This window comes from Numenius arquata, chromosome 16 (genome assembly GCF_964106895.1).
Source record: "Numenius arquata chromosome 16, bNumArq3.hap1.1, whole genome shotgun sequence".
Classification (NCBI taxonomy): Eukaryota; Metazoa; Chordata; class Aves; order Charadriiformes; family Scolopacidae; genus Numenius; species Numenius arquata.
In genome coordinates, this window is record NC_133591.1 from 10,820,348 (window position 1) to 10,848,164 (window position 27,817).

The following is a 27,817-nucleotide window of genomic DNA, read 5'->3' on the forward strand; positions in this document are numbered from 1 at the left end:
CGAACCCCGCGCCGAGCCGGCAGCTCTCGCGGGAGTTGGCGGGCCTCCGCGCCGGGACTCCATTTCCCTCAAGCCTTCAGCGCGCCGGAAGTGGGTGCGCGACGCTTCCGGGGTGGCTTGCGACAGGGTGGCGGCGGGGAGCAAGGTGGTGGCGGGCGGCAGCGGCGGGCGGCGCTCACGGTGGAGGCAGAGATGGACGTGACCGGGCCTGAGACCGACTGGCGCAGCACCAACTTCCGGCAGAAGCTCGTCAGCCAGATGTGAGTGCGGGCTGCGGCCTCAGCGCTGAGTAGGCCGCAGGCGGGCCTCCGCCGCTGCCAGAGGGGCTTCAGGGGCTCCCGCTTTCCCCGGGGCCGCCAGCGCCCGGGTGGCTCTGTCTCTCCCGTCTACGAGTCCTTCCCGGTCCTTCCCTTGCTGCCCGGGTTCGTCCGTGGTCCCCGGTGTTTCCTCTCCCCCGGGCCCTTTCGCCGTCCACCGGTGAGGGGCCCTCGTTAGCAGGACGTGCTCAGACCCTGTGCGTGGGGTAGCCGGGCCTGTTCTTTGACTTCGATTTGCCCCTTCTCCTTCCCTTTCGCTTTCGTCGTCCCCTGGAACACCGGCTTCCCATCCCGCTTGACGGCATCTGCTTTAGGGTCGATTCTGCAGTGTCCGTTGTGTTGCCAAGTTTGACATGAATTATGACATTTTCCTATGAAAACTCCTGTGTTATCTTGTATCTGACTTTTTTAGGGCAAAAATGACATAAAAAGCTTTTTGTTATTTTGGACAGGGATTTGCTTCTAGAGCAAGCATCATCGTAATTGGTATCTGCCTGATGCTTCATAGGCCGTTAAAAAAAAACCACGTTCAGCTTGTTGCCTTTTCAGTTGTTGTTTGTGAAACAATCACTTTACTTGAATGACTTTGCTGCTCTGCATGCTTTTTCTATTTTATGGAAGGCTCTTTTACCCTACGAAAGGTGAAAGCACTGTTCAATGCTTCTAAAGTAATGTTGAAATCTTTATGTATGCTTGAAAAGCTTGATCTTGCCGTGTTGCTTATGAGAATCAATATTTAAAAACAGATTGTCTTTTTTTAAAAAACGATATGTGAACAGTGTGCTGTTTGACTGCATGTAGTTTTGCTGCCTACCTGTGGGCTTAAGGTGCTGTCTCAGAATTAAACTGTTATGGTATTCATTAAAGAAATACAATTATGTGCATCTGTCAAAGCTGTGCAAACATTCTTGGTGCTCAGAACTGGTGTTTTACTTTCTGCAAAGTCATTCATCTCGTTAGATTAATCCCTTGCTTTTTCTTCTCCTCTTCTACTCCTTCATCAAAACAAGCAAACAAGAGTGCCCTCAAATGCTGTGTAACTTTGAGGAAATACATATGAGTAAGCGGAGAGAAACCTTAACATAATAAACATTTGGTTTTCTGTTTGCTTGACAAACTTTTTTTTTTTTTTTCCCCCTGAGCTGGAAACAATACTGATAAATGTTTCAATGGAAGCATACAGCAAGAGATAAAAAAAATTACTGCTACTGTCCAGGAAAATCTTTGTACTTAATGCCATATGAAGAAATGACAGTAATCTTAAACTTTCAATTCTTGTTGTGCAAAAGCAGAAATAAAATGTCCTCGGTTTATTGTCTTTCACATATGTGCGCAGATGTCTGTATATGATCTGTGTGCTTTTTGTTACAGATGTATTGACACAGTCTTCTTATTTTTTAAGATTGTGCCTGTAAGTGATGTTTCTTCCTTGTGCTCTATCCAGTTTTATAGTATACATCATATGTTTGTATTCACTGTCTTGTTTGAAAAGCAGACAAGCTTGTTACTGAGATAAGTGTACAATGACTGCAGTGGATACTTTTTTTTTTTAGAGATTAATACGTGCCAGATATCTGAAAACAACTTGGCGTGGTTTCATGTTGGTACTTGGTATAAAGTGAAGCCAGCCAGATGTAAAGTTCATGAGAAATGGAAGCAATATATTGCCTAAAAAGACTGGAGCTCTGTATGCAACAAATTCATATTTCTTTCCATAAGTTTCCAGTTTTACCATTAGTGAGGTTTATGTAGTAGGTATAAGAGGGAGGTAATTAAAATAAAAATCTGGTGAATCATAGAATCATCTGCAAGTTTTCTTAATTTGTGGGAAGGTTGTTCCTAACAGTTATGAAAATACACTGTCTTATACCTATGTATATCTTCCAGTTCATCATGCAAATACCAAGTGATATTTGTCAAGACAAATATTAACACTTGATCTTAAAAGTTAACTTAAATGTATGGAACCATTCACATTTTGAGCACCTTGTTATAGCTTCTGGATACAGAATCTTAATGTGTTGCTATTTCACACTTGTGTTTCCTTTACAACACTGAATTTAAGTTTTGGGGTTTTTTATGTTTGGTTGTTTTTTTTTTAAAGAGTGACATTATGTGGATGAGCATTTCAGGGATGCTGTGCGGAATAGGTGTCCTAGTGAATGTGTCAGTGGTCAGTGTGTATGATTTGGTTATCATCATATGAGGCCATAACTTCATTTGATGACCTAAGAAGCCCCCTTCAGTGATAGGCTCTTGTGACTGCAGGCCCAGGCAGGACTTTCATACTGTTGCTCGATGAGCTCAGATGACTGAGGCCAGGGAGCAGCTTTGGCTTGTCCCAGGATGTTCCAGGAGACAGCGATTATGTAGAAGTGTGATTATATACTTGTGCTTACCTTTATTCTGGTCCTTATAGGTAGCAGGCACATAGTGGTGCCTTGGGAGTCTCCTTTCTAAAAGCCTTTCCTTAATATGGTTTTAAATGTTGGCATTGCCTAAAGGACAAATCTGAACTGGGTTGTGTGGTGGTAAACTCAGTATGCAGTTGTGTACTGTTCCTGCCCTGAGCTGCTTGTAGGCTATGTTAAAAGGGACGTAACTTAAGTTGTGTCTTAAGTCTATTAATTCTTAAGTGTGTAACTTAAGTCTATTAAGTTTGTGTTCAGTATTTTGCTTGAGATTTTGATATGTATATTTTCACTTAAGACTGAATAGGTTTTAGCTAATGGTTCAGCTAGATGAGAAGAGTGTGCGTGAACAGAAATAAGGATGGGAATGTGAAGACTGGCTGAAACTTTCAGGCATCACTACCCTGACAGGAGCTTAGTGTAGGGTAGCTGCTCGTGCAACTGCAGATAGTGAGAAAGAAGTTGCTGAGATGTTAATTACAAGGTGAAAGTATTTCCTGGTAACTTGTTTGTGGAATTTAGACTGTAGCTGCCAGGCTGCTTTAAAACAGAACAGGTTTTGCAGTGAAGTGAAATGTTTCCAAGGATGAGAATGCCCAGAGGATTTGAATAGGGCTGTTCACCTGACCGAGCTCCTTGTTTTAAGACATCTTTATCTTGTTGCACGTTTCACAGTTGAATTGCTTGCTATTTCTTGACGTACTGAGAATGCCCCTTCTTTTCTACCCATGACCTTAGCAACATGTCGTTTCGTGTGGGTTTTTTTCTTTTTTGCCTTTTCATCTTGCACGTTCAATATCCCATCCAGAGGGCAGATCGAGATCCAATTTACTAGAGGTGTGATGGAGAAAGGACAGCAAGTCCCCGTGATTCTGGCTGGTAAATGGGAAAGAACAGGAAGGGAACTGAAAGCTTGTATTACCAAACCTGTTATTTTTCTTACTCTCAACTTTCCATCAACAGGGCCTTCTTTTCATCTTATTGCTTCATCTGCTGCTTTCATGTTGGTTCTTCCCTCCCTTGCTGCACCTCTGCTCTTCTCTGCCCCTGATCAGTGCTCCCACTCATTTTTCTCACTCATTGCTCAAAACTCTATGCCTTCAGGCAATCTTTTTTTTTTTTTTTTTTTTTTTAATTCTTCCACCTTATGTTTAGAGGATTCTTTTGAAAATGCCTGAAGCTAGGCAGGCCGAAGCCCATTGTTTGCCAAACACGGATTACATTAATCCTGTCATTCAGCTTTCCTCAAATGAACAGGTCCTGGTATTTGGTCAAAATAATACATCAGTTGGTAAAATGACGACTTGTTTAGCAGTTATTCTTGAATTTCTGCAAAGAATATTTGTGTTGCCTTTTGAAATTAGTTGGCTTTTTTCTTCATTATCTGAAGAAATTTTAAAGGATGGCAATTTTAAATAATGTATGTGGTGGTTGGGTGGGGTTTGTTTGCCTTTAAATCTGTAAACGAGAGAGGGGTAAAAAGCTGTTTTACGGACCTTCCCAACTACAGAAGGTATTTTCTGATGTCCTCAATTAATACCCAGTGTTGTATTTTCCCTTTTTTTTCCAGTGATGATGCTATGAGGAAGGCTGGTGTTGCCCATAATAAATCCAGCAAAGATATGGAGAGTCATGTGTTTATGAAGGCCAAAACAAGGGTAAAGTATCTCTCTTTGTTCCAGAAGTTACTGGGGTATTAAAAAAAGTTTGGAACAACCCGCAGAAATTGCAAACTCAATGCACTTAGTTAACTGTCTCTGCTTAACAGTACATAGTTATGCAAAATTTTTGATTTCTATGTGCTTCTTTTACCCTGAGGGGAAGTGAGGTATTTTCCATCCAATTTATGCATCAAACTGGATTTCAGTCCAAGACAACTGCGACACTTAATGCGTATGTGGGACCGCACTTAACTCTTACCCAAAGACTTGCATGTAGTGAATTGCATAGAATTTCCTTTATCTATGGTGTAGCACAGTTCCTTACGATCCGTGTGGTGGTCGGGAGAGAGTAAGATACCAATGAAAAGGCTGTGTCAGGAGTAAGACCAAGGGAAGTGCTGTGGTCTCTGTGAAAGTTTGATTATCAAGTACCATTCTAGACTCTACCCAAATGTAAACTTCTTTCCTGGAGCTGTGTTATAAGAAACTGGATACTGTTGCTGTCTCCAAATAAGCCATGTTTGAGATAAAACTTCTCTTGGTCAAAGTTTTGTAGTGATGTCACAAATTTATGCTTGTTGACGGCATCCTCACTGGTGAGTTGGTAGTTCCATGGACAGGAAGGCTGTCTCAGCCCTGTGCAGTTTCTCTTACACATTATGAAGCACACTAATAAAGTACTGCAAAGAATACTTGTCTTTTCACTTCTAATGTTTCTATTATATCTTAGTCTTTAAAGTTGTTAACTTGTATTTGTAATACTAACTTAGCTTAAAAAAAGTTCTTGTGGGAATGAGACATAGTTCAAGAACTAAAGTAAGTCCATGTACCATGTAGGCAGGTTCTATCCTTAAGAAAAAAGGAATTAGTGTGGGTAAGAAGTGGAAAATGGATGTGTTGGTTTGTAATTATGTTCACGTATTGTGTGAGTGTCACAGAGGCTTTTTCCAGTGAATTTTGTGGTTTCTTGGCCGCCTTTTACCATCAACTACAATGACCTATGAGTAAAAATATTCTCACTTAATTAATGAAGAGACTGTTCCTTGCAACTGCACTGAAAAGCCCATGGAAATTGTGAAGTAAAATCTGTTATGTTGAGGAAGAATACCGAAGAACCAGAAAGTCACAGTTGCAATGTTTTTTTTTTTTCCTATGCTAAAATACTATTTTTTTCACCTTTAGGAAGAATATCTTTCTCTTGTGGCCAGACTTATTATCCATTTTCGAGATATTCGTAAGTAATTGTTTGGGTTTTTTTTTTTCTTCAGTAATGGGATTGCTCATCCCATCCTCACAAAAAAAGTAAATTTTAGGGGTTTTGGGTGTGGTTCTGCATGTGACAAGTTGCTTTAAAATATCTTTCCTGTAATATACATGCTTAATTTGTAAATACTGTTTCTTTCACGCATCCATCTATAATTGAAAAGTCTTTGAGGAATTATTTAAACTTACTGCTTTTTCCACCTTCCTAAATTTTTTCCTGTATTAATTGTTCTTCCTTTGCAGACAATAAGAAATCTCAAGCCTCAGTCAGTGGTAAGAGCTCCTTTTTTTTTTTTTTTCCCCTTCTTTTTTTTGCCTCCCTCCATTTCTAACCAGAACAGCTTAGAAACCAGGGCTTTGGCATGCTAAGAGTAAGAAGGCTGTGGATTCCCTAGCTGGAACATTAAATGCTGCTGGAGGAGAGGAAAGGTAGCGTGGTAGTCTTGGAGTTGTTCAGTGATGAGGGTGACAGGCTTGGACAGTCAGTGTTTTGGAGTCTTGTTTGTTTCCCTGTTTGTGCTTTTGTTAGCTCGCAACTCTAATGCAGTTGAAAGAACAGGAGTGATTGAAAATAATCTCCTGCTGAGCAGTCCAGATTTCTCCTTGTTACCAGCTTTGGGTGCCTCATTGTGTTGCATCAGAGGGAAGCATGTTTGTGGGGCATACACACTCTGCCATTTGACTGAGGTTAAATCTGATCATGTTCTCTGCCTCTGTGCTAATTCCTACAGCAGTGTATGTTAGGGACATAGTATGATTCTCTATTTTTATCCCCCTATAGGCTAAATATGCAGTGTCTGTGACTGATTAACATCCAGCCTAGACACTTGGAAATTATTTTATAAATATTCTTAAGAGAGATGGGGTGTTGTGTTCTGTACCTGATTGACATTGCTTCTGGGCCCCATGTTGTCTTTTGCCCTCTTGAATTGCCATTGACTTCACTTTTCTGTGTGCCCAGGATTCAGATTATGACAGTTGTCTTGAAAGGCACTGAATTTGTCCACTGCGTAATAAATACCCACTGTACTTCCTCTGGCCTGAGCACTATTTCTTTATGTTGACCTCAGGAGGAAGAGGCTAATTGGATCCGCAGTGGGACTTTCTTCTTGGTTTTTGAGGTTATGAGCTATATATCCTCCTGGAGTTTTGTTGGCAGCTGATTTTGACTTGGATATACATTCAGGGGTGGCTAATAAGTTCCTTTTCTCTGATGTATTTAGAATCTATTTGGAACTTTGCCAATCTGAAGCACTTTAAATAATCTCCACTCTATTTACAGAGAGGCAAAGGCATGCCGGAAGCCTGTTGTGGCCTCACAGGCAGAGCAGTGAATGTTAGATTCTCAGGGTGTTGGATCTACTGATGGTCTGAAGCTGACAGATCAGATAGTGGATGATGGAGAACTGAGGATTTTGGGGAGGCAATTGCATGGCTGGCTACATATTGGTAACTATTTTCTTTCTAGATCCAATGAACGCACTGCAGAATCTAACTGGGGGTCCCCCAGCAGGGGCACCTGGAATGGGCATGGCTTCCCGAGCTCAAGGAGCACCAATGAGTGGGATGAGTGGCCTTGGTCCAATGGGACAACAGATGAGTCTCCCAGGGCAGCAGCAACCTCCTGGAACATCGGGAATGGCCCCTCATGGTATGCCTGGTGTCTCTACAGCTACTCAGCCGAGTAAGTGTTCAGTTTGCGTCAACCACCGAAATTGCTAGATCAGCTTTTCAGCGCATAAATCTTTTCCACAAGGAAGGGGTGCTGAAGAGATTTCATACTTCTGGCTAAATCAGCCAAGTGAACTGCAGGAAGAATTGATTTCAAATACTGCTACGTAATGGGATAAATGTCTTCCTTAGTATAGCGAGGAACAGTCTAGCTGTTATATGAGCAAATGCTTCATTCATCCTACAAGATGTCAAATTTGGAACTTCATTTTTGTAGAGCTCACCTGTGTTGTCTATGGGTATGGTGCTTCCCAGTGGTGACCTCTGTGCCTATTTCCTCCTGCACATTTTCATATTCTTTACCTAGGTTGCTGACTTATTATAGGTGGTGAGAATTAGAGACTGGTAGTAGGAAGTGTCATTAATTCTGCTGCTAATGTGCCTCATCCATTTGGAGAAGCAAAAATATATGCTGCTAACGAAGAACATTAATGTACTTTAGGGATTATTTTAAATTATTATGAATTATACTAGGTAACAGTCTCTCGCACCGTTTGGTTCTCGTGTTTTAAGTACAGTCTACTTTCTTTTTAGCCCAACTTCAGCTTCAGCAGATAGCTCAGCAGCAACAGCAGCAGCAGCAACAATTCCAGCAGCAGCAGGTGGCTTTGCAGCAGCAGCAGTTCCAGGTCCAGCAGTCAGCCATGCAACAGCAGTTTCAGGTCCAGCAGCAGCAGGCAGCAGCAGCTGCAGCAGCCCAGCAGCAGCAGCAGCAACAGCAGCAGTTGCAAGCCGTCCAGCAGCAGCAACAGCACATGCTGAAACTGCAGATGCAGCAGCAGCAAAACCAACAGCAGGTGATAACAAACAACTACAATGGCAATTGAGGTGATCTGCAGTCAGTTACTTGTCAAGTGAAGCTTGGCTTGCGTGGAAGTACTTAATATCAGCTCTGCCAGTTATTGATGTGTTTCCACTTTAGGACGGGGCTTCAGTTTAGACTGACAAGTTAATTGGCAATAATATATTACATCCCAGAGGAAAGGCATAACAGTCATTTCATTGCTTTCTTCTGTCATAGCAGTAGAGAATTAAAACCTTTGTCTCTTTATCTTTATAAACATCACGATAATCTTTCATTCTGAGAAGAACAGGGATGTGCGAAGGAACCAAAAGCCCTTGGGTTACTCTAGAAATAGTGGCTGTTGGAAATTATACATTTCCACTTTAAAAACGTGTGCCAAGCACATCATGTATCCGTATCATCTTTAGGCACAAAAGCAGAAGAGGAAACCAGCTGTCATGCTCTTGTGCAGTTTTTGGTAAATAGTGGTGCTGATGCAGGCTGCTTACATTTGAAGAAGTGCTTCTGAGCCCATTTGTACAGGGAAAGCTGATGGACTTCATCTTTGCTTTTGAGAACTGTTACAGTAGCAAGACAAGCTTGTAATATTGAAAACCGGGATGTGTGCTATGTAGAGTTGAGATATATGAAAAGTGAGTGGATAAAAAGTTTGGACTTTCCCTTTGGTCTTAAAACCTCAGCCTGATGTATTAGGATTCTGTTTGCTCTTAGTTTATGCTATAAAAATAAGGCTGCTATCGCACTGCTTGCAACTTTAGCATTCTGGCTTTTCCTGCTTTTCAGATGCAGCAGCAACAGCAGCAGCAGCAACTACAGCGAATTGCCCAAATGCAGCAGCTGCAGGCAGCACAGGCTATGCAGGCACAACAGCAGCAGCAACAGCAGCAGCAGCAACAACAGCAACAAATACCACAACAACAGATACAGCAACAGCCACCTCAACAAGTAATGCAACAGCAGATGCAACAGATGCAGCAGCAACAACAGCAGCAACAGCAACAGCAGCAACAACAGCAGCAGCAGGTTGCTCAGGCACAACAGTCTCAGCTTCCACCACAATCCCAACCTCAACCCCAGCCCATGGTATCTCAGCCACAGGCAATTTCAGGACAAATTCCTAGTCAGGTTATGCCTGTTACTCTTACGCCCCAGCAATTAAAAGCAATGCAGGTAAGGGCTAGTGACCAGTTGACTGTTGGTTCATTATGATTCTCTAGAGAAATAAAAAAAAAAAAATCTTTAACTTTTGCTAATAATAAAGTAGGAAAAAACGTAACTTATTAAGAGATCTGTAGTTAACATGGTATGAATATGGAGATTTTAAAGGTTTATGTCTGGGCCTGGCAGTAGAGAACAGTTTTGTGTCAAAGAGTAGGACTTCTGTAAATCTGTGAAAATCATTTATGAAGCTAATATTTAAAAATAATTTCCTGTCTTACTCTTGAATGGACAAAAAAAAAAAAAGAAAAAAGAAAAAGAAACAAACTGGTTAAAGGAAAAATCACCTCCTCGATGTTTGCTGTTCTAGGACATGAGCAAGTGCTTTGAAGTGCCTGGTACATGTGGCTGGAGCCAGTTTTGGCTCTCTAGCATCCTGGCTTTTCTTCTGCTGCCGTGTTTAGAGTTTTTGGTCAAAGTTTAAGATACCGGTAGTCCATGCCTTGAAGAGAATAGGAACAAGACAATAGTTTTACTCTGAACCTCTTGCTAGGTCGTCCTCTTAATGGTGCAGCTTTTTGAACTTTTGCATTACAGTCAGTATTTTCTGTGCTGTTGAGCGAAAACTCAGATGTAATCCCAAGACCTGCTTTTCTTTGGGCCTTTCTGGGGAGGAGTGGAGTGTCAGCCACACTTGAGAAATTATTGACCCCACATGCATGAGCTGATACATCAGTGTGTCCCTACTAGCTAAACTAGGAGTAGTAAGATGTCATCTTCATCACACTGACAGTCATAATGAATGTATAAAGATTTGAAGTGTTGATCATTGGTAGGTTCTTAATACAGTGTGCTTGAGAGAAGTCAACATGTATGTGGTTAACTATGTTTGCCAGGAAGTTGAAATATCTAGTATTGTCATAGGGAGACCTAATAGTACAGGGAAGAAGTTGCAAGGAGTAATCAAGTCTTGGGTGCACGGTACCTGTTTCAAATGTTAGAAACATGAAAACTTAACAGAAAGCTCTTTAGAAAGAGTATGAATGTGAGGCTGATCTTGTCTCCACACCCCTTTTGAGTGTAGTCAATGTAGTTGTACAGAAGTGTCATGCCCTAATCAGGTACATATGTTTACTTTTTTCTTTCTTTTCATACTCAAGGTAAGAGCTCAGCTGGTTCAGCAGCAGCAGGCAGCGGCAGCAGTGCAAGCAGCTCAGGCCCAAGCTGCTCAGATGGGTGCTTCAGGGCAGGTAAGGGGCCAGGAGCCAGTGTCACTAATTACAGGCCTGTAGCAAGTGCATGCTAGAGACTAGCATGGAGATGGGTTTCTGGTGGCTTTCCGGTGAGGGGGTCTAACATTGGTCATCCCCTTTATAAAGGGTATATGGGCTTTTATGCTGTTTCTCCTTTGCCTGGAGTCAGAGGCAGGATTTCGTTGATGACCTCTCTGTGCATGCTCTCTGTCCTGAGTAGGTAAGATTGTTGCCTGTACTGACACAGGAAAGCACAATCAATAAGATGGCCTACTGCAGTTACATTGCAGTCTGACTGCTGGTATCCAGAGTATATCACCTCTTCTTTCGTTAAACTTCCTTAGGTGACTGCTTTGTTGTGTAAACTGATTTCTGTACTGTGAATCTTTGCCTGCTATCTTTACTCACGTGTGGTTTACCTTCCATCTCCATGTATAGACCGTAAAAAATAGTATATAGATAGTGAAATCTCTCTGCACTCCCCTTTCATTCCTTTCATCTTTTGTTCTTCTTCTGAGTGAAATGGGCAGTAGATATAGATTGCTCTTGTTCTGGATGTGAATTGTAAAGAAAAAATGGCATGTGTCACAAGTGCAGTTACATTGAAAAAAAAAAAAAAAAAAGGAAGTGCTGGGTGAAAGCTTATTGTCTAACACAGTTTTTTTATCCTGCAATACACTTGTAGCCCCAGTGATTGTTCCTTGATGTGTGTCTGGTATGAAGGAGACATGGGGGAAAAAAATTGGGAATGGCTTGAGCTGAACCTGTCATCCCATTTTCCACAAGAATATGAAATAGTCTTTCGTGGCTTACCTCTGTAGTGTTTCATATTGAGGCATTTTACAGACATGGGTAAGTACAATTGTCACCACTTTGTAGATGAAGAGACTGAAGCAGACAGATGAAATGAGGTTGACTAGGATTAATGGCAGAGTTCTTTTTATATACCCAGACATTCCATGTCTGCATGCACCATTCCCCCTTCAGCACACAAGTAATCTTATAGATTCAATGAGACGTTTGGAAGCTTTTTACATGGACCGTGATAACAATTGGTTCTCCAATGTGCATCTCCCAGACCTGTATCGGGAATAATGCCTTGTACCATCATTGTACATCTTTGTTGGTGGCTTAAGCTCTGTTTCTGTATTGGTCCTTTGCTTGTGTTAATGTAACACAGGATGTAAAAGTTGAGCAGTGGTAAGTACAGTTGGTACAATACTGGCAGCAATGCAGAATTCTCTTTCTACAGTTGAAATGTGAATTAAAACTTCTGTTTATTTCTTAAATAATTTCCAGGTGGGAGCTGCAGGGGCTTAGGCTCACTGGAAGGAGACTCTGACTTTTTTCTTTTTACTAACTGAATGGTGCTCTTTCAACTCCAAAGCAGATGGATTGTGCTTATGTAGAGTCGACTTAATTCTTGCCCCATTTAGTGAATTCATATGCCAGTGCCTTAACAGCACGGTGCATTTGAAAAGTTTTGGGTGATAAGGTGGTTGACAGTGGGTTTTATATTGCAGCTTTATTCAGACATGTAGTAAACTCAGGGATTGCTTATTATCTAACATGGGTGAGTTTAGAAAATTCCACATACAGGCTTTACTACATTTGTGTTCATGCCATTGCAATATGAGTCTACTAAAATTCATTTAACACTGTTAAGTCCAATAATTAAGCAGGTTTCTTGTACTTGCGTAAATATTATCTGTATATAATATTTAATTTTAAGATTGTGGCTGTGTACCGTATTACAATGCAGCTTTGGTGTTGAGAGTGTATATGAAATTTCTTTAATTTAGAAGAAGTTTCTTTTAGGAGTAGATTTTGCTTTGTATTTAGTACATTTTTCACTAGCAGCAGCATTTTTAATAAATCTGCCTTGATTTCTTCATTTGGTTCAGGGAAACTTTTGTTATAAACAACCCTATCCCAATCTTTGCTTGTTACATCTAAACTTAGTCTCTAGGGGCTTTCAAACTGGGAATTTCGGTTGATGTGGCTGTGTTTTTCCTTTTCTGCAAAGTTTCTGTTCATCCTTCCTAAATAAAAGTAAAAGCAATCCCAGGTTTAAACATGGATCCACGTGGGTTTTGAAGTTCTTCTCTGAAGTCGTAAAGACACCGTGCAGGTCAATGTTTCCCTGCTTGGGTGAATAGTCCTTGTGAGCATGTAACTCACAGGTGAAGCTGATAAATAAAGTAAGTAGTGTCCTAGTGACCACGGAGTGCTATGCTAGTGCTTGCAGCACTAGGAGAAAATCTGTAATGAACTGGAGTTAAATTTTAAATCACTGTTCTGGTGCAACTCCTTCAGGTGCTCACAATGCAGATTGGCTAACGCTCTTCAAAAATCAGAGCTGCCTTTAGTGGAGTGACAGTAGCACAGTACTTACAAGAAGTAGCTCATGAGAAGCTGCATATTTTTTGAATTCTGAATATTTGGATTTTAGATGAAAGAAAATTACAGGTTCAGGATTCTAATTGTCATATTCCACTTCATTTTTATCAAATAATTGGTTTTGTATTTTACAGTGGGTGTGTTCTCTCTTCCTCTGCTCGCTGTGTTTTTATGGGGTAAAATTCTCAATTCTGTAAATTGAGATAAATCAGTTTCACTTGTGGAGGAGTCTTTTCCAAAGTACTTGAACCCTTCTGGTTGTTTTCTGTTTTTAGACAGACAAAACCAGCTCTTTCATTAATTTATTGCTTTGCATAAAACAGATGCAATCTTGGGAACCCCCTTTCCCAACTCCTTTGTCAAAGGGTCACAGGTTTCATAAATGTAAATCAGCTGGAGAAGAGGGAAAATAGACGACTTTTGTTAAGAGAGTGGAATTGGTGTCATTTTATATATACACTTCCTTTCTGAAGCACACATCTCAAAATACAAAAAAATCAAAACCAAAACTGTATGCATGTGCATATGTGTTTGATCAACCACAAAACAACAAACAGCTGAAAGCCTTTGAATTGGAGTTTGTCGTGCTGGTGTTCAGTGATTTGCCAGACACTTAGACTCTGAATATGCTTCTAATTTCCTTGACCTTGGAGGAAAAAAATCTAAATCTTCACACTTTGGTGGTGTGGCGTGAGAAAGAGGACCAAGATGGGACACGTGGGTCACCATAACATCCCTGGGATTTCACACACTCCAGAGATCCATGTGTGTTCACGAGGGTCTAAGATGGGGTGATTGTGCCTGGAAGGATATGTTTATTTTTTTTCTAGCAATGTCCCTTTTTTTTTTTTCTTTTTCTTTTTTGTTAGGGTTGTGTTGCTTCACCAGCTCTCATGTTGATACTGTAGCTCTTCACTGCACTTTTGTAGCATCCACCTGTGCTTTGTGCCAGTGCTGGGTTGTTGTGTTTGCTTGTGGTGGCTGTTGCATGCTGTGTGTGTACCTGTGCACGTGTGTGTGATGTCTGAAGCGCTCTCATTTGTTTTTCTTTTGAAATCCTGTCTCTGACCATCCCTCTTTGCCTGGATGGAAAGGGACTGCATTGCTCTGATGTTGTGAACTAACAGCTGTGCTGAATTTGACACAATTTTCTTTATCAGTTATTCCTTTCCTTTTTCAGTCTTGCTATGTTGTATTTAATTTTATTTATTTTTAACAATTGTAAGCACATGCATTCTCTGACTGTCTAGAGACATGTTGCTGGCTGCTTCAGTCCATTTACATAGAACACTAAGCAAGAATGCCCCAAACCATTTACTGAAAGGAGACTTCATTAACTTGTAGGTTAGTTAGAGCCTGTGTAGGTTCCTTGGTAATATGTATGCTGGAAAAAAAAGTAGCCCAGAGAACTTTACTGTAGATCTTTGAAGTACCACACAGAAGCTCTTTTACTGATAAGTGAATCTGCCAAAGTTACCCAAATACTATCTCAAAAATATGCTATATTTGCTGTAAATTCTCAGCCTATATGGTGCAATATCAAATTTTAAGTAACAGAGAGCTCCACAGATATGTATGATTAAATCTGTGTGGCTCATGCAGGCCAATGGTTCTGAAAGGCACTTCTAGATACTGCAGCATAGCGTAGTCCTAATACTATTTTAAAATACAAATCGATTCTAACGCTCACCTTCATCATTTGTCCTAAATGATTGTACTTTAGAGTGTGTTCGGTCTATACATCGGGAGAATCAAATAGTGCACGAATAAGCTAGAGGCAGATTGTGGACTCATAATTTCAGCACAGCTTAGTAATAGAAGAATAGGTCAGTGGTGGAAATTACAAGGATGTATTTGACTTATTCTGTGGGTTATAAAAGGAAGGACATTGCTTTTTCAAACCCAGAAGTCCTTTTTGTTGTCTTTGGCATTGTTATACTGTCATAGTTTAGGTTGGTCTGAAATTTGCTCACGTGGAGCATTCCTACTGGCCATTGCTGTTGAACTGTTTCCCAAATTCTTTTGGAATGCAATATGCAGAAATATGCAAATACTGCTAAATTTGTTGAGTCCACAGTGGGGGAAAGCACATCAGAAACCTATGGCATTATATAGCTTCTTATATGGAGCGTTCTTGACAACAATCTTAGAGTACTTATTTCCAAGAATTCTAGAAATTCAAGACATCAGGCAATATTTAGGAAAAGCCCTTCATGCAAATGATAGCACAGTCAGCCCTTGACCCATGAATGTGAATCTACATATTAGCTCTCTGGAGATACCTAGAATTCATTAGATGCTTTCTAAAAATGGATAGAAAGAGTATAAAAAGGAGTTTGATTTATAAGCTAGTATGTTAGGTTAACCTTTAGAGAAAAGCTCACTAACCTTCCCTTCATGCTCTCCCTCCCCCTAATTCCTGGAGGTTGCATGTGCTTCTCATCCTGCCAGTGCACTGCATTTCTTGTTTTGCGATTACTTTTGTCTGTTGTCCCTCTGTCCTCAAAGATGATCACCGCACCTATGGCCCGAGGTGGGATGCAAATAAGACCACGGTTCCCGCCTACCACCGCTGTGTCTGCTACGCCGCCAAGCTCCATTCCTTTGGGCGGACAGCAAATGCCACAGGTATTTACTGAGTAGAAGCACATTGTGTCAGGAATTGTGCAAAGCGTTCAATACATGATTGTATGGCACTTGCTTTCAAGCAAGGGGAAGTTCACTTTTTCATCAAACAACTAACTTGCTGGTGTTACTCACGGTATTGGGCTGTTAAGGTTTTTTATGGATCCTTTTTCATTTTAAATAATAGGTTTTCTGAGACCTTGGGATATCAAATAAAGTATTTTTAAAGTGGCATAGATCTTTATTATAACATTTAAAACATTCATAATTGATTAAAGTCTTATGTTAGAACTCTGGTTTCTGTTTAGTCTTTGTCCGTACTCCACGAGCGTGTTGCAAGTCAATGCTGCAGTGCACTGGCTGAGTTGTATCTGGGACCTTACTTACCATGTGTTCGTACTCTGTACAGGTGCTTCTTTCGTTAATAGTAAACTTGGCTCATTTCAGTTTGTGTGGCTTCTTGGGGTGGTATCAAGGGCCAAGAAAAATGGAGCTGTTCCCTTCTTTCACGGTCACGTAGGAGGAGCTGCCGGAAGGATTCCACTCGTACCTGCGTCAGAGAAGAACCTGTGTAGGCAGCCTGGCACCTGCCTGGCTTTTGCTGGGAGTTCCGTGAGGTCAGAGTGCTGCATCTGCCTGGTGCAGGTCCAGATCTGCTAAAGACATCACAGTCATGTTTTGCAAGCAAAATATGTAATTTGGGGGGAGCAGAATGAGATAGAACTGAGTTTTTACCAGTAAGTTTTACCAGTAAGACAAGGCACTGGTCTGCTCTGAGAAGTTTGCTGAGCCTCATGTGATTGGTGTTGGTTTAAATATGTGTTCATATCACGATGGTGGAATAGCGTTCAACTGCATTTTTTCTGTCTGTTATTCGTGAACCTTATGTCTTGTTCTTTTAGATGCTGATTTTCAAATTAATTACCAGGTGCAGTTTTAGTTCTTAATACCGCTGCATTTTGTTCATAGGTTTAATTAAAGTTTCTTCACTTTGTGCATTTTGTTGCCTTTACAAGCTTGTTGTGGGGCTGTGGAATGTCTGCAACTCTGCTTCCTAGTGCTGCTGCATCAAGTTTAGTAGGCACAGCCTTTTCTTCTCAGGAATTTGCTAAGGTAGATACAGTTGCCAGAAAGGTTCTGCAGACCTAGGCAAAAACATCTGTTGTTTCTGGATGGTCATTTCAGTCCTGGTCATTGTTTATATGTTAACTGAAATAAAACCCAGGCATAGCTGTTGAGTCAAAGAATTTACTTTGAGTGTTATTCGCTGTAGCAGTTTATATATACTGAGGGAATCATCTCCCATATGAAGTATTCACAATGTTTATTTTGATGAGGAGGCCTTCCAATAGATATTTAAGTATTAGATTGGCTTATATTTAATATTTGAGTCACAACAAAAGACCTCTAGTTTGAGCATTCATTGCCACAGGCTGGTCTTTTAGTGCTGTCATGTCTGCGGTTATTGAGGAGCTTTGATTTCTGACACCAAGTGAATTGGTCATCAAGGAGCACTCTCAGTAGCATGCCAAGGATTGTGAAAATGATGTAGGAGACTGAACAACTAGAGAAAGCAGAAGAAGAAAAGAAATTTCTCAATGAACAAAATTATTGGAGTGAAAACGGCTCCGAAGCAGGTGGTAGGATGAGTCCTACTTTAACGGTGATGGGAGGCATGTTTTTAAAGCCAGTCTGACATGCCATAGACTTGACAGCTCTGGATCAGGATGAATATCTAGTGCTGTCTGCCAAAACATTTTGTTCAGGTTCTAGGTGGATTAGAAATTAGAAATGTTGTAATTTGCGCCTCAATGTCATAAAATGCTTAAATAATATTGCCTGTTTGATATAACTACCTTGTCATAAGAGCCGTTGCAGCTGTTCCCAAAAGGAGTAAAGGGCTGTAGCGTGTATCTGGTTATTAATTACTCATTTAAGAGTCTTTCATCTCCTTGACTACAGGATCAAAAGTATTTTAGAGTTGGTGATAGGTAGTTCAGAGTGTTTTTTCTTTTTAGAAAAGAATCTTGATATTGCATTGGAGAATCTCTTTCAACAAAAGGGCCAGATGCGTTAGCAATACTGTGTGGCTATTTATTATTACCTCATATGACACAAATGTCAGTCTGTCTTTTTATCACTAGGCTCAGTTGATTCTGCAGTGGGATTTTTTTTGGTTGGGCTTTTTTTGCTATTACTGTCTCTTCAATCAAAAGAATATATTTACTGATATGGCATTGTATTCCACAATCTCTGGGTCTTTTGAATTCCCAGAGAATTAGAACTGACTTTTTTTTTTTCTTAGCTGAAATTCGTTTGTGCCTGAATAGTTACCAAATGTGAACTATAATCAATGTTATATGTGCTTTTTGAACAACTAAGAATGTGCTTTTTGAACAACTAAGTTTTGTATACTTTTTGTATACTTTTTTTGAGTTCTGCAGAATTTCATTTTGTCACATAAAGCAGGGTAGTGGTAAGCTTTAAACCCAGTTTGCAACAGAGTAGGCAAGGCTGTGCTTACTGGCTTACCATTGAAACTGAAAGTACAGTAGTCTAAACGCTTTCTAGAATTTTCATTTAAACTGAAAGTGTTTCTACTATTCCTCATTATTACCCATCGCTTCCTTGTTGCAGTCTCCTTTTCCTTGCCATTAGCTTCTGCATATTGTACACCCTTGCTACCGGGAGCTGAAAAACTCTTCCTAGCCTTATCTACTCAGTTCCTTGCTTGAGACTCAGCAAACTGGAGGGGGGCCTCATGGCTAAGTTTATCTTCCAGCATGGTGTGCTCTGAACACTTAAGAATAGCTTTCATTTAGTGGATATTAAGTGCAAATTTTTGTCCTGCAAGCCTATATATCTTTTGGGCAAAACTTCAGAAAATGAGGGCTTGCTGTCATGATCGGGTCACTGCAGAGTCACAGAGTAAATTCACTTTCTGTGGGCTGTAATAGCTGTCCGTGAATATGCTTGTAGATGCAGAAACTCTCATCCTTCAGTGAAAAAATGTGTAGTTGCTTTTCCTTATGTATGGTGAAGATGAAGGGTATGCAAATGGTCGGTAACCATGGCTTAGCTCTGGAATTAAATGAGGAGCTAAATTAGTTTAATGGAGTTAAAGCTCCAGGGGAGGGTTTTTTGTCTTTTGGGTTTATTGAGTATTTTTGGCTTTTGTTTGTTTTGTTTTTTAAGCCTTCTTTTTAGTGGGAGTCCATTGGAAGGAGTATTTCCTAGAAGTTGAAATTTCGTTAAATTTATATAATCTTAATCCATATCCTGCAAGCAGTGTAGAAATCTAAAGCTGAAAGCGTCTTTAGATCTGTTTTATAGAAAGTAATCTGAAATTATTACGTTGCAAATTAACTGCTTTCAAAGAAAAGTAAGGCAGTAAGTTTAGAATTATATACTTCTGAGTGTATGTTTTTGAAAATGTCTCTATTTTGCTGAAGTTTAGATATCAGACTTAGGTATTTTGGAATGAAGCTGGCAGAGAGCAATCCTGTTGCAAGAAGGAAAGCTGTTTGTCTATGCACATATTTAAATGAGAAGGAGTAACACAAAAAGAATCTAATTCATTCTATGCTTATGTGTGCAGTAGGTGCTGCATGTTCTTTTCTTTGCTGCTCTGCACCATTTGTAGACGTATGTGAAGGGACCTTGGTGTTGAAGTAGGTACAGAAGCTTAAATTGGGCAAAAAACCTTCCTTCGCAGAACACAAGGATTTGAGTTTTCACTGAATTCCACTGAATTTTTAGAGTTGGAAGGGACCATAAAGATCATGTAGCCCAACTCCCAGAAGTAATTTTCAGAAGTAATTTTATGTAACCAACTTGAAACACTTTAAAGGGGCCTGATTTTCAGAAGTGATGAACCACTCAGAAGCGGTCTTAGTTTGACTTGATGAAAAATAGGCGCAGCATTCATATGAGTGAGTTCTAAATCACTTGTTTAACAGAACGTTAAATAGAATTGTGAAAAAGTCAAGGAGTGCTTTTTGCAGTGTTCATCCCTAGCTGCCTTCCAAACAGTGGTGAATGCTTGGTTTCTTTGGGAGGCAGATCATGTTTTTCATTCTCAGAAATGCTGTTCCAGCTGTTGAGGAGACATGCTGTTAAAGAATCCACCTCCTGTGAAAAACAGCAAGCAGAGTCTCAGTATTTGTTGATTGTGGAGAAAAGGAGGATGTAATGGCTGATTTAAAACATCATTTCAGCCTCACTTGTTCTAGATACTATCTTTGTAGGAGAGGCTGTGAAGGTAATGGGGTTATTGAAGATTGAGAAAAAAAAAATCGTATGTCAGGCTGCATTTGATTTTTAACCTGTACTTAAATGGATGATAAATTAGTAAATTAGTATCTTCAAGTTTAGTAGTTTTACATCTGCACCTCGCTGGGGATTGTTTGGGCACTCTTTTTTTTTTTTCCCCTCTAGTGGAGTGTGACCTCTTGCATTGCTGTAATGTGATATTCCAAGCAAAGCATTTCCTGTCATATTCAGTGTGTACACGCAAAAGCAGACCTTGCAATACTTACTTTTTAATGTGCTAGATATCATGTCCTCTGGAAACAGTTGGATGATTTAGATGGATATTTAAGGAGTGAGTGAAGGACAACACCAAATTGCAGTGCCCATGAAGTGTCTGGGACTTGTGGATTTACTGGGACCTTTGCTTAAAAATGGTTTAGACTGAGGGAAACAGAGTTGTTAATTTATAAAGGTGCTAGTTAGTGACTTACAGATTGAAGGCATGGGTTACTGCCCTCTGTGGGCTAATTCAACTTATCTTTGTATGTACTTTTATTTATAGACTCAGGTCATAAGAATTCTGCATGTGCCTTAAACAAGCATGATCACTTAATATCTGCATTACTATACCATGCTTCTGGCCATGATATATTTTTTTTTGGTTGGTTGGTTTTAAGTGATCAAGGGGAAAAATGTTCATTAGAACAAATGTGAGAAGTTGCTCTAGTTTGAGCATCACCTGGTTCTGGCACTTTAGAGTGTACAAAATAAATTTAGTTGTTACCCAGAGTTTGATGCTGTTCTGGAAATGTTCTTCTCCGTCTCTTTGTCCTTTAGGCACAGCTCATCATTCTCCAAAGGTCAGAAAGCTACTTTTTTTTTTTTTTTTTACCCAGCCATTCAGTTTGGAGTGTTTCTGTCTCCACCCAGATTTTCAAAGCTGAATATTCAACAAGATGTTGGTGGTTTGGCTTACTTTTTTTTTTCTTTTTTTTTCTTCCTTCTTCCTAAAGAAAGCCAGTTGGGAGGCTACAGTCAAGTCTGACAGACCTTTGAAGACTGTAATTAAATTGTCAAAATAAGGAGGGTTTTTTTACGGCTGTTAATTTTCCAGTTAGAACTGTCTTTTTTTCCTGCTCTTCTTTACTCTAGTTCTAATAAAGTACAGGTTTTTCAGATGGCACTTCTGACATTTTGATTGCAACGTGATGGTTTGGGAAATGAAAAACAATTATTACAGAGTTATTCAAATTATGTGCAGTTTTAATGGTTATTTCTAATAAAGCTGATATGAAGTATTGCTGTGAGAGCCTCAAGAGTGATACAGGTGGGACTATCATTATGAGGGAGAACAGGAAACTAACACTTTCATTTCTTGTAGGCCTGAGGATACACATCTCTCCATAGATAAAGCCTTCTACTTAAGTTCCCTTCCTGTACTCCCTTTTGTTGTTGTTGATCTTTTTTTTCCCCCCACATTTCAGGTCAGCCAGAACAATATTACCATGATGTCATCCCCATCTCCTGTCCAACAAGCTCAAACGCCCCAATCAATGCCTCCGCCACCACAGCCACAGCCATCTCCTCAGCCAGGCCAGCCAACTTCTCAGCCAAATTCAAATGTCAGGTGAGCTAGACTGCAACTTTTGAGGATTCTTGTCAATGCTCTAAGGGTGAGGTTTTCAGAAGCATTCAGTATATCTTACTCTATTTCTGTTGAAGTGAACTAATTTTTAACTTGGACTTCAGTGAAAGCACAGGTGGGATTGTGCTGAAGACACCCTGAAACCCCCCCATTTTAAATAAAGTCTACTGGCAGAGCTGTGGAGTGCCATAGCAGTGCTTACTAAAAGCATATCTGCTCACAGGCTGATCATGCTTTCTTGTCAGATACTGACAGTTTGATTTTATGCTTATTTTTCAGCTCTGGCCCAGCTCCGTCACCCAGCAGCTTTCTCCCCAGTCCATCTCCACAACCATCCCAGAGCCCAGCAGCTGCACGAACACCTCAGAACTTTAGTGTCCCATCCCCAGGTCCTTTAAACACTCCAGGTAAGTGATGTGAGAACTATACTGCAAAGCATGAGTTGGGGTATGTGTTGGTAACTTTAATAGTTCCCAGGAAACCTGTTAACGTTTCACATGATGTAAACTTTAAAGAGCTCTACAAAGCAGCCAGCTTGCAATAGTGAACGTCACATGCACCACATAACACAACAACATGGATATCTCAAATCAAAATCAACTGAAACCTCTTTTCTCATCACTGAACTATGTAATGGGTTTTTCTGACTTTCCCAGTGTTTTGAAAAAAAAGAATGATACTTAATTTAATGGAGCAAGTTTATAGAGGCGTGATGTTTCCTTGGTTCCATGCAGGAAGGAACCCTTAGCAACAGCATGCAACTGTAAAGGATGTAACCACTTAATCCCGGGTGGCAGGCTGCTTTGCTCCAGAACACCTTCCCAGGTGTACTCTGACACTTGTGCTCTTCTCTCTCCCAGATGTAATAAGCAGTTTCTGATACTGCAAATGGAAGTAACATACTGGCTCCTTCTCATACCAGTGTTGTGTGCTTTGCATTTTGGAAAGCACCGACTTAAGGAAAACTGCAGGAAATTCAGTGTGTTGATTTAGTGTTTAGTGCACCAGAGTGAAGGCAAAATGAGGACCTAGAAAATGGGTATATGAAACTTCGGACCTTTTCAGAAAAAAATTGTATTAAATGGGAATTGCTGTTCTGCCCACAGAACATCTTATTTCTACACAAAGATTAGGGGATTGGACAAGCACATAAACTGAGGAGGGCATCCAATTGTGGATTTGGATATTTGATGTGAGCTACACTTTGAGAGTGCTAGACTTCAGATCTAGATTCTGAAATGCAAGAATGCTGTTTTGCAGTATCTTTTATCATCCCTGTGACATGCAGTCTTTACTTCTTGCCAGGAAATCCAAATTCTGTCATGAGTCCAGCCAGTTCTAGCCAGTCAGAGGAGCAACAGTATCTGGAGAAACTCAAACAGCTGTCAAAATACATTGAGCCACTCCGGAGGATGATCAATAAAATAGATAAAAATGAAGGTGAGATTCCCTATATTTAGTCATGCATTTCTCTCTGTCAGCTATCTCTTCTGATGAAAGAAGCAGTACCTTGCCTTTTGGGATGGTTTCTATTCCAGGGATTAAACAATGAAAATCAGTTGCTCTTTTTTTGCCTGTAACTAAAGATTTTACTGTGAAGTAAAATTCTTAAATTCTCATCAGTTTTCCTTTACTTCTGATGTTTTTGAAACATATCAAGCTTACGCGATGGATGTACTTAAGATTAGATGAAAGGTCTTTGATGCTCACTACTTTCTTCAGGGTTAGCTCATGTTTTCACTTTTAGCAGTATACTGTATTTCTGTCTGCAAGTATGGAAGCTATTCTTGTAGTCAGTGTTTGTGTCTGATGTTATTTCAGATAGGAAGAAGGACCTGAGTAAAATGAAGAGTCTCTTGGATATCCTGACTGACCCTTCCAAACGGTAACTCTTTTTCCTTTTGGCTGAACATCAGATTCGCCAGCTCTTCCAGGAATTTGTTGTTTAGCATCCATCCATGTTGGCATTGAAGCTGTCTGTGGCGCTCAGGCAGCAGAAACACTTCAGCCAAGGAGACCATTTTGTGGTGATGAAATTTCTCCTCTTCTGCAGGTGCCCTCTAAAGACACTGCAGAAATGTGAAATTGCTCTGGAGAAGCTGAAAAATGATATGGCTGTGGTATGTAATGCTTTGTGCTAGCAAGAGATAAGCAATTAATTCCAAAAGGTCTTATGATTTGGCAAGATAATTTTTTGCATTTCTTGTTGTTCATCTGTTAAGACTTCAGGTAAGGTTGGACAAAATTAAAAAACAGGAAAAAATGGGCAAGCATTTACTTCATGAAAGTCACCTGTATGTATCTTTTTACTGAACTTCCAAATTTTTGTGCTTTGTGCAAAGACTTGAGTAATTCTTTCCATGAACTTTAGCAGCTGATTTCAGGACAGACTTCCTAAATGAAAGCTGCAGACTGCTCTTTTTTTTTTTTTCAGTTTTGAGAATCCTTTGTATTTCATGTATTGGAAGTTTACTGCTGTAAAATTTTGCAGAATCAATAGATCAATAGTAGAGACTTCATTTTTGTTGATGATTAAAAGCAAAGGGGCTTCTCTTGTTTTTAGCCTACTCCACCGCCTCCCCCAGTGCCCCCCACCAAACAGCAGTACTTGTGTCAACCACTTTTGGATGCTGTTTTGGCCAATATCCGTTCACCAGTCTTCAACCATTCCCTTTACCGTACGTTTATGCCAGCTATGACTGCAATTCACGGACCACCTATCACGTATGTATCATTGACCTGCTGTCTGTCTTAAATGTTCATTATTTAATGAAAAAAATACTGATTTGTAGAAACTATTAAAAGAACAGATGTGTTTATGGATGGGTGTGAGTTATATCTTTTTCTTTCTACGACTGTAAGATACTTGACAAATGCAGTGTTGGCGTAACATTTTCACCTAATTCTTTTGTGGACTGTATTTTTGATAGTGCCCCAGTTGTTTCCCCTCGAAAACGGAAGTATGAAGAGGATGAAAGACAGACCATACCGAATGTCTTACAAGGGGAAGTTGCAAGGTTAAATCCTAAATTCCTGGTGAACCTGGACCCTTCCCACTGCAGTAATAATGGCACAGTTCATCTTATATGCAAGCTAGGTAAGCAAGAAACTAAGGGCTGAATTCAGAAAGAAGTGCTGAGCTTGACTGTAGAAATTGAAGAGGTTTTTGATAACAGTCTTCAGTCTTGCCAGCCTGTGACTTCTGCATGAAGTCTGTACTTACCGAATTCATAGCACTGCTTAATCATGCTGTTCTGCACCGCCTGCTTCGGGGTGCACCTGGAGATTTTGTTCACACTGACTGATCCTTTCTTGTGCTGAAGTTGCAATTGGTAATCTCGTTTAGCATCTAGAAAATTACTTGTTGCTAGCAGTAATCTTGCTTCCTGATTTGATCCCTGTAAGAATCATTCTGTCTCCAACAACTAGGACAGAGCTAGAGAAACGTTCAGTTAATTTTTGGGTCTATTTCAGTTTGTACTAATGATCAATGACAATGATGTCTGTTCAAGATAGAAATTCAAATTGCATCTCTTTTTCATCTCAGCTGAATAAGCATAAAGTGTTATAGTCTATTAGCTTGTTTTGTTCTTGGATTCCAACAGGGAAAATAGATTATTTCCTCTTCCCCTTTGTTTAAAAATCTGAACTGTTTTCGTCCTGAGCATTAGTACATAAGGCACTTAATTTTGAAAAATGAAGTGTCTAACTTAGTCAAGTTCAGCTGATGAATGTTGAGATTGGCAAGGTGCAGAAATGTGTAAGAGATGGAGCTGTGTTTGCCAGGCTTTTCTTCCAAGAATTTAAGAATGTTGTTAAAATGAGGGATGAGGGCTCCTTCCAATAAAAATGGAGATTACGGCCTCGCTTCTCCTTGGGGTTCAGAGGCTAGAAACCAAACTGAATTATGCACATAAAAACCCGCTCCATCCAGCAAGGAGTGATTTGCTCTAATGGGAAGTGTGTTTGCATTCTAGATGACAAGAATCTTCCAAATGTCCCACCACTACAGCTCAGCGTTCCAGCGGACTACCCAGATCAGAGCCCTCTGTGGATAAAAAACCCTAGACAGTATGGTATGAGAATGTTTGCATGACATTTGTTGGGCATGAGTATGTGGCAATAGTGGGGAAATGTGAACACCTAATGTTACTCTATTTTTTAATTTTTATTTTTATTATAACTCCATTTATCTGTTATCTTTTTTTTTTTTCCAGCAGCCAATCCCTTTTTGCAGTCAGTGTATCGGTACATGACTTCAAAACTATTGCAACTTCCAGACAAGCATTCAGTCACAGCACTCTTAAACACCTGGGCACAAAGTATTCGTCAGGCCTGCCTCTCTGCTGCATAACATCTCGCTTTCTAAATCCTGAAGCAAGAAATAAGGTCTCAACAGCTGGCCTCTTCCACATGCCACTGGAAGATCACATTTTGGGGAGGGTACTACAGAAGAAAGAAGCCCTATGTTGTTTTGTTTCTAGGTGTCAGGTTCAGTAGAGAACCTGATGTTAGACTTAGCTTTCATGCTTTTTATCTTCTGCCTCTGTGGACTTTTGCCAGCATTTTCAAATATACAAAAAGTGTATATATGGTTCTTGAGACTGTATTAGGATGAGTTTTTATTGTCTTCTTAGAGAAGAAACTATTTGTGGACTTCCATCAGGGAGTCTGGTATAAGAGGGAGTAGGGAGAGAATGTCCTAATTTGCTTCAAAGTTTGCTCAGTGCCAGTATTCCTTTCACTGTATGTTTTGTGATCTGATACTGCCCCAGAAATAAATTAGCTGCAACTGGAACGAGCTTGCAAATTTCTCAGTGGTTGCAGGAATCTTTTTTGCCTCTTAGCTTTGCCCAGAGCTGGGATAAATTACAGCCTTTTAAGGCATCCCTCAAATATGTGAGATAAATGTGGATAATTACACTTGGGGGTAATGGGAAACCAAATAGAGAGAAAAATGTATTTTATAGCTTATTTTAAACACTACTTTGTATAAGAGGTTTTTGGTTGGCATGGGCCACGTTTCTCACTCCAGAAGAGTGAGGTGATTGAAAAAAGAGCTATTAAGTGCACACTGACTTCCTCTATAAAGCAGTAAATGTGTACCTAAGAGTGGGATGGGGAAACCCAACAGTATAAAGCCCTAGTAACACAAATCAATCCAGAGGGCTCGTATTTCTTCTTTTACTAAGAGTCTCTCTGAGGTGTCTGGCTTCCTTTGGAAGTTGATGCTGTTCAGTGAAAATGCTTCTATGCTACATCAGTTTGTTTAAAAGCAAAAGGAAAAAACAACATAGCTCAGGAGTAGAACTGACAACTCATATTTTGTGCCTTGAGCAATGGTGGGCACTCAATTCAGTCATCAGCTGCCTTACTGTTGGGCACTTCTAATGAAAACATTTGCCACGAGTAACTCTAATTTCATGCATAGTGTGATTGTTTTATAAGTTGCTTACTCTTAATTTCCTGGTGCAGAATAATTTCAAATTTCACATGTTCCCATTATATCCTGCTCCATCTCCCTGTATTGCACAGCAAACCTTAAAGAGTAGCTGGGCTCTCTTACAGTAGTGTCAAGAAATTGCTATGCCTTTGTAAATCTGTGTGGTGTCATCAGTTTTAGGATGTTTATAAATGTGGGTACTTAGTAAGCACTGACTGAGGCGGCAGAATGCGATCAGTATTTTGTACAAGAACTAATGCATTATCTGTTTGTTTCTATTGTAATAAATTTATTATTATTCCTGTGTTGGATGCTAACATTGTACTGCTCTTCCCATGTTGATCCTCAGATACCAGTTCTGTTGTGTCCATTGGATGATGGGTACTTTGTTCTATGGTAAGTGAAAACTCATAGGCTTGGAAGGTCAGAGGAAGAAGTCATAAATGGCTCTTCATCCCATGCGACGCTGTCTTCACTGATCTCAAAGTGAATTGGAAGACCTGCTCGAGAGTTTAGTCACGGTATCTACAAATGAAAGATGCAATTTTCTAACCAGTTACACGGCTGACTCTTTCCTTAGGGCAAAAGAACCACCAGCACCATTACAGTTTGTAATCCATAACCTAAGAAATGAGGATAGAAATGGGGTGGGTGTGTGTGTTAAACACACTCTTGAGATATTTATAGCATTTATAGCATTTATTTCTTAACAATTTGGTTAAAACATATCTGGAAATAGATGCAAAACATGTGCATCCCTCAGATTTACAGTAACTTCCCTAGTGCGGTTTTCAGAGCTATCACTGCAGGACCTTTCAGTTTTCTTTCAAACAAGATGTAACGAGGTGTTAGAC

The 27,817-nt window shown here is 40.1% G+C and overlaps 1 protein-coding gene across 7 annotated transcripts; it reads left to right on the plus strand.

Moving 5' to 3' along the window:
- The first annotated feature begins 98 nt into the window (after positions 1 to 98).
- On the plus strand, positions 99 to 27,278 carry MED15 (mediator complex subunit 15). 7 transcript variants are annotated; one of them, XM_074159291.1, is made up of 19 exons: positions 110 to 260; positions 4,299 to 4,386; positions 5,572 to 5,623; positions 5,896 to 5,925; positions 7,121 to 7,336; positions 7,918 to 8,045; positions 8,085 to 8,180; positions 8,978 to 9,358; positions 10,519 to 10,596; positions 15,508 to 15,627; positions 21,360 to 21,502; positions 21,800 to 21,927; positions 22,826 to 22,960; positions 23,342 to 23,405; positions 23,574 to 23,640; positions 24,084 to 24,244; positions 24,451 to 24,617; positions 25,498 to 25,596; positions 25,738 to 27,272. In XM_074159291.1, the coding sequence occupies exons 1-19, from the start codon at positions 193 to 195 to the stop codon at positions 25,872 to 25,874; spliced, it is 2,358 nt and encodes a 785-aa protein (XP_074015392.1). In that variant the 5' UTR covers positions 110 to 192; the 3' UTR covers positions 25,875 to 27,272. The 7 variants fall into 7 exon arrangements, with proteins under 7 accessions (XP_074015391.1, XP_074015393.1, XP_074015392.1 ...); XM_074159290.1 differs by having other exon boundaries at positions 99 to 260; positions 7,918 to 8,180; positions 8,972 to 9,358; positions 10,507 to 10,596; positions 25,738 to 27,278; XM_074159294.1 differs by lacking the exon at positions 15,508 to 15,627 and having other exon boundaries at positions 10,519 to 10,603; positions 21,412 to 21,502.
- The last annotated feature ends 539 nt before the right edge of the window (positions 27,279 to 27,817 follow it).

Excerpts from the sequence above, each read along its gene's own strand:
- MED15 (XM_074159290.1), top strand. The coding sequence starts at position 193 with ATGGACGTGACCGGGCCTGAGACCGACTGGCGCAGCACCAACTTCCGG. Across the intron at positions 5,624-5,895 it reads TATCCATTTTCGAGATATTC|ACAATAAGAAATCTCAAGCC; the intron begins GTAAGTAATTGT and ends CTTCCTTTGCAG. Across the intron at positions 10,597-15,507 it reads AGATGGGTGCTTCAGGGCAG|ATGATCACCGCACCTATGGC; the intron begins GTAAGGGGCCAG and ends CTGTCCTCAAAG.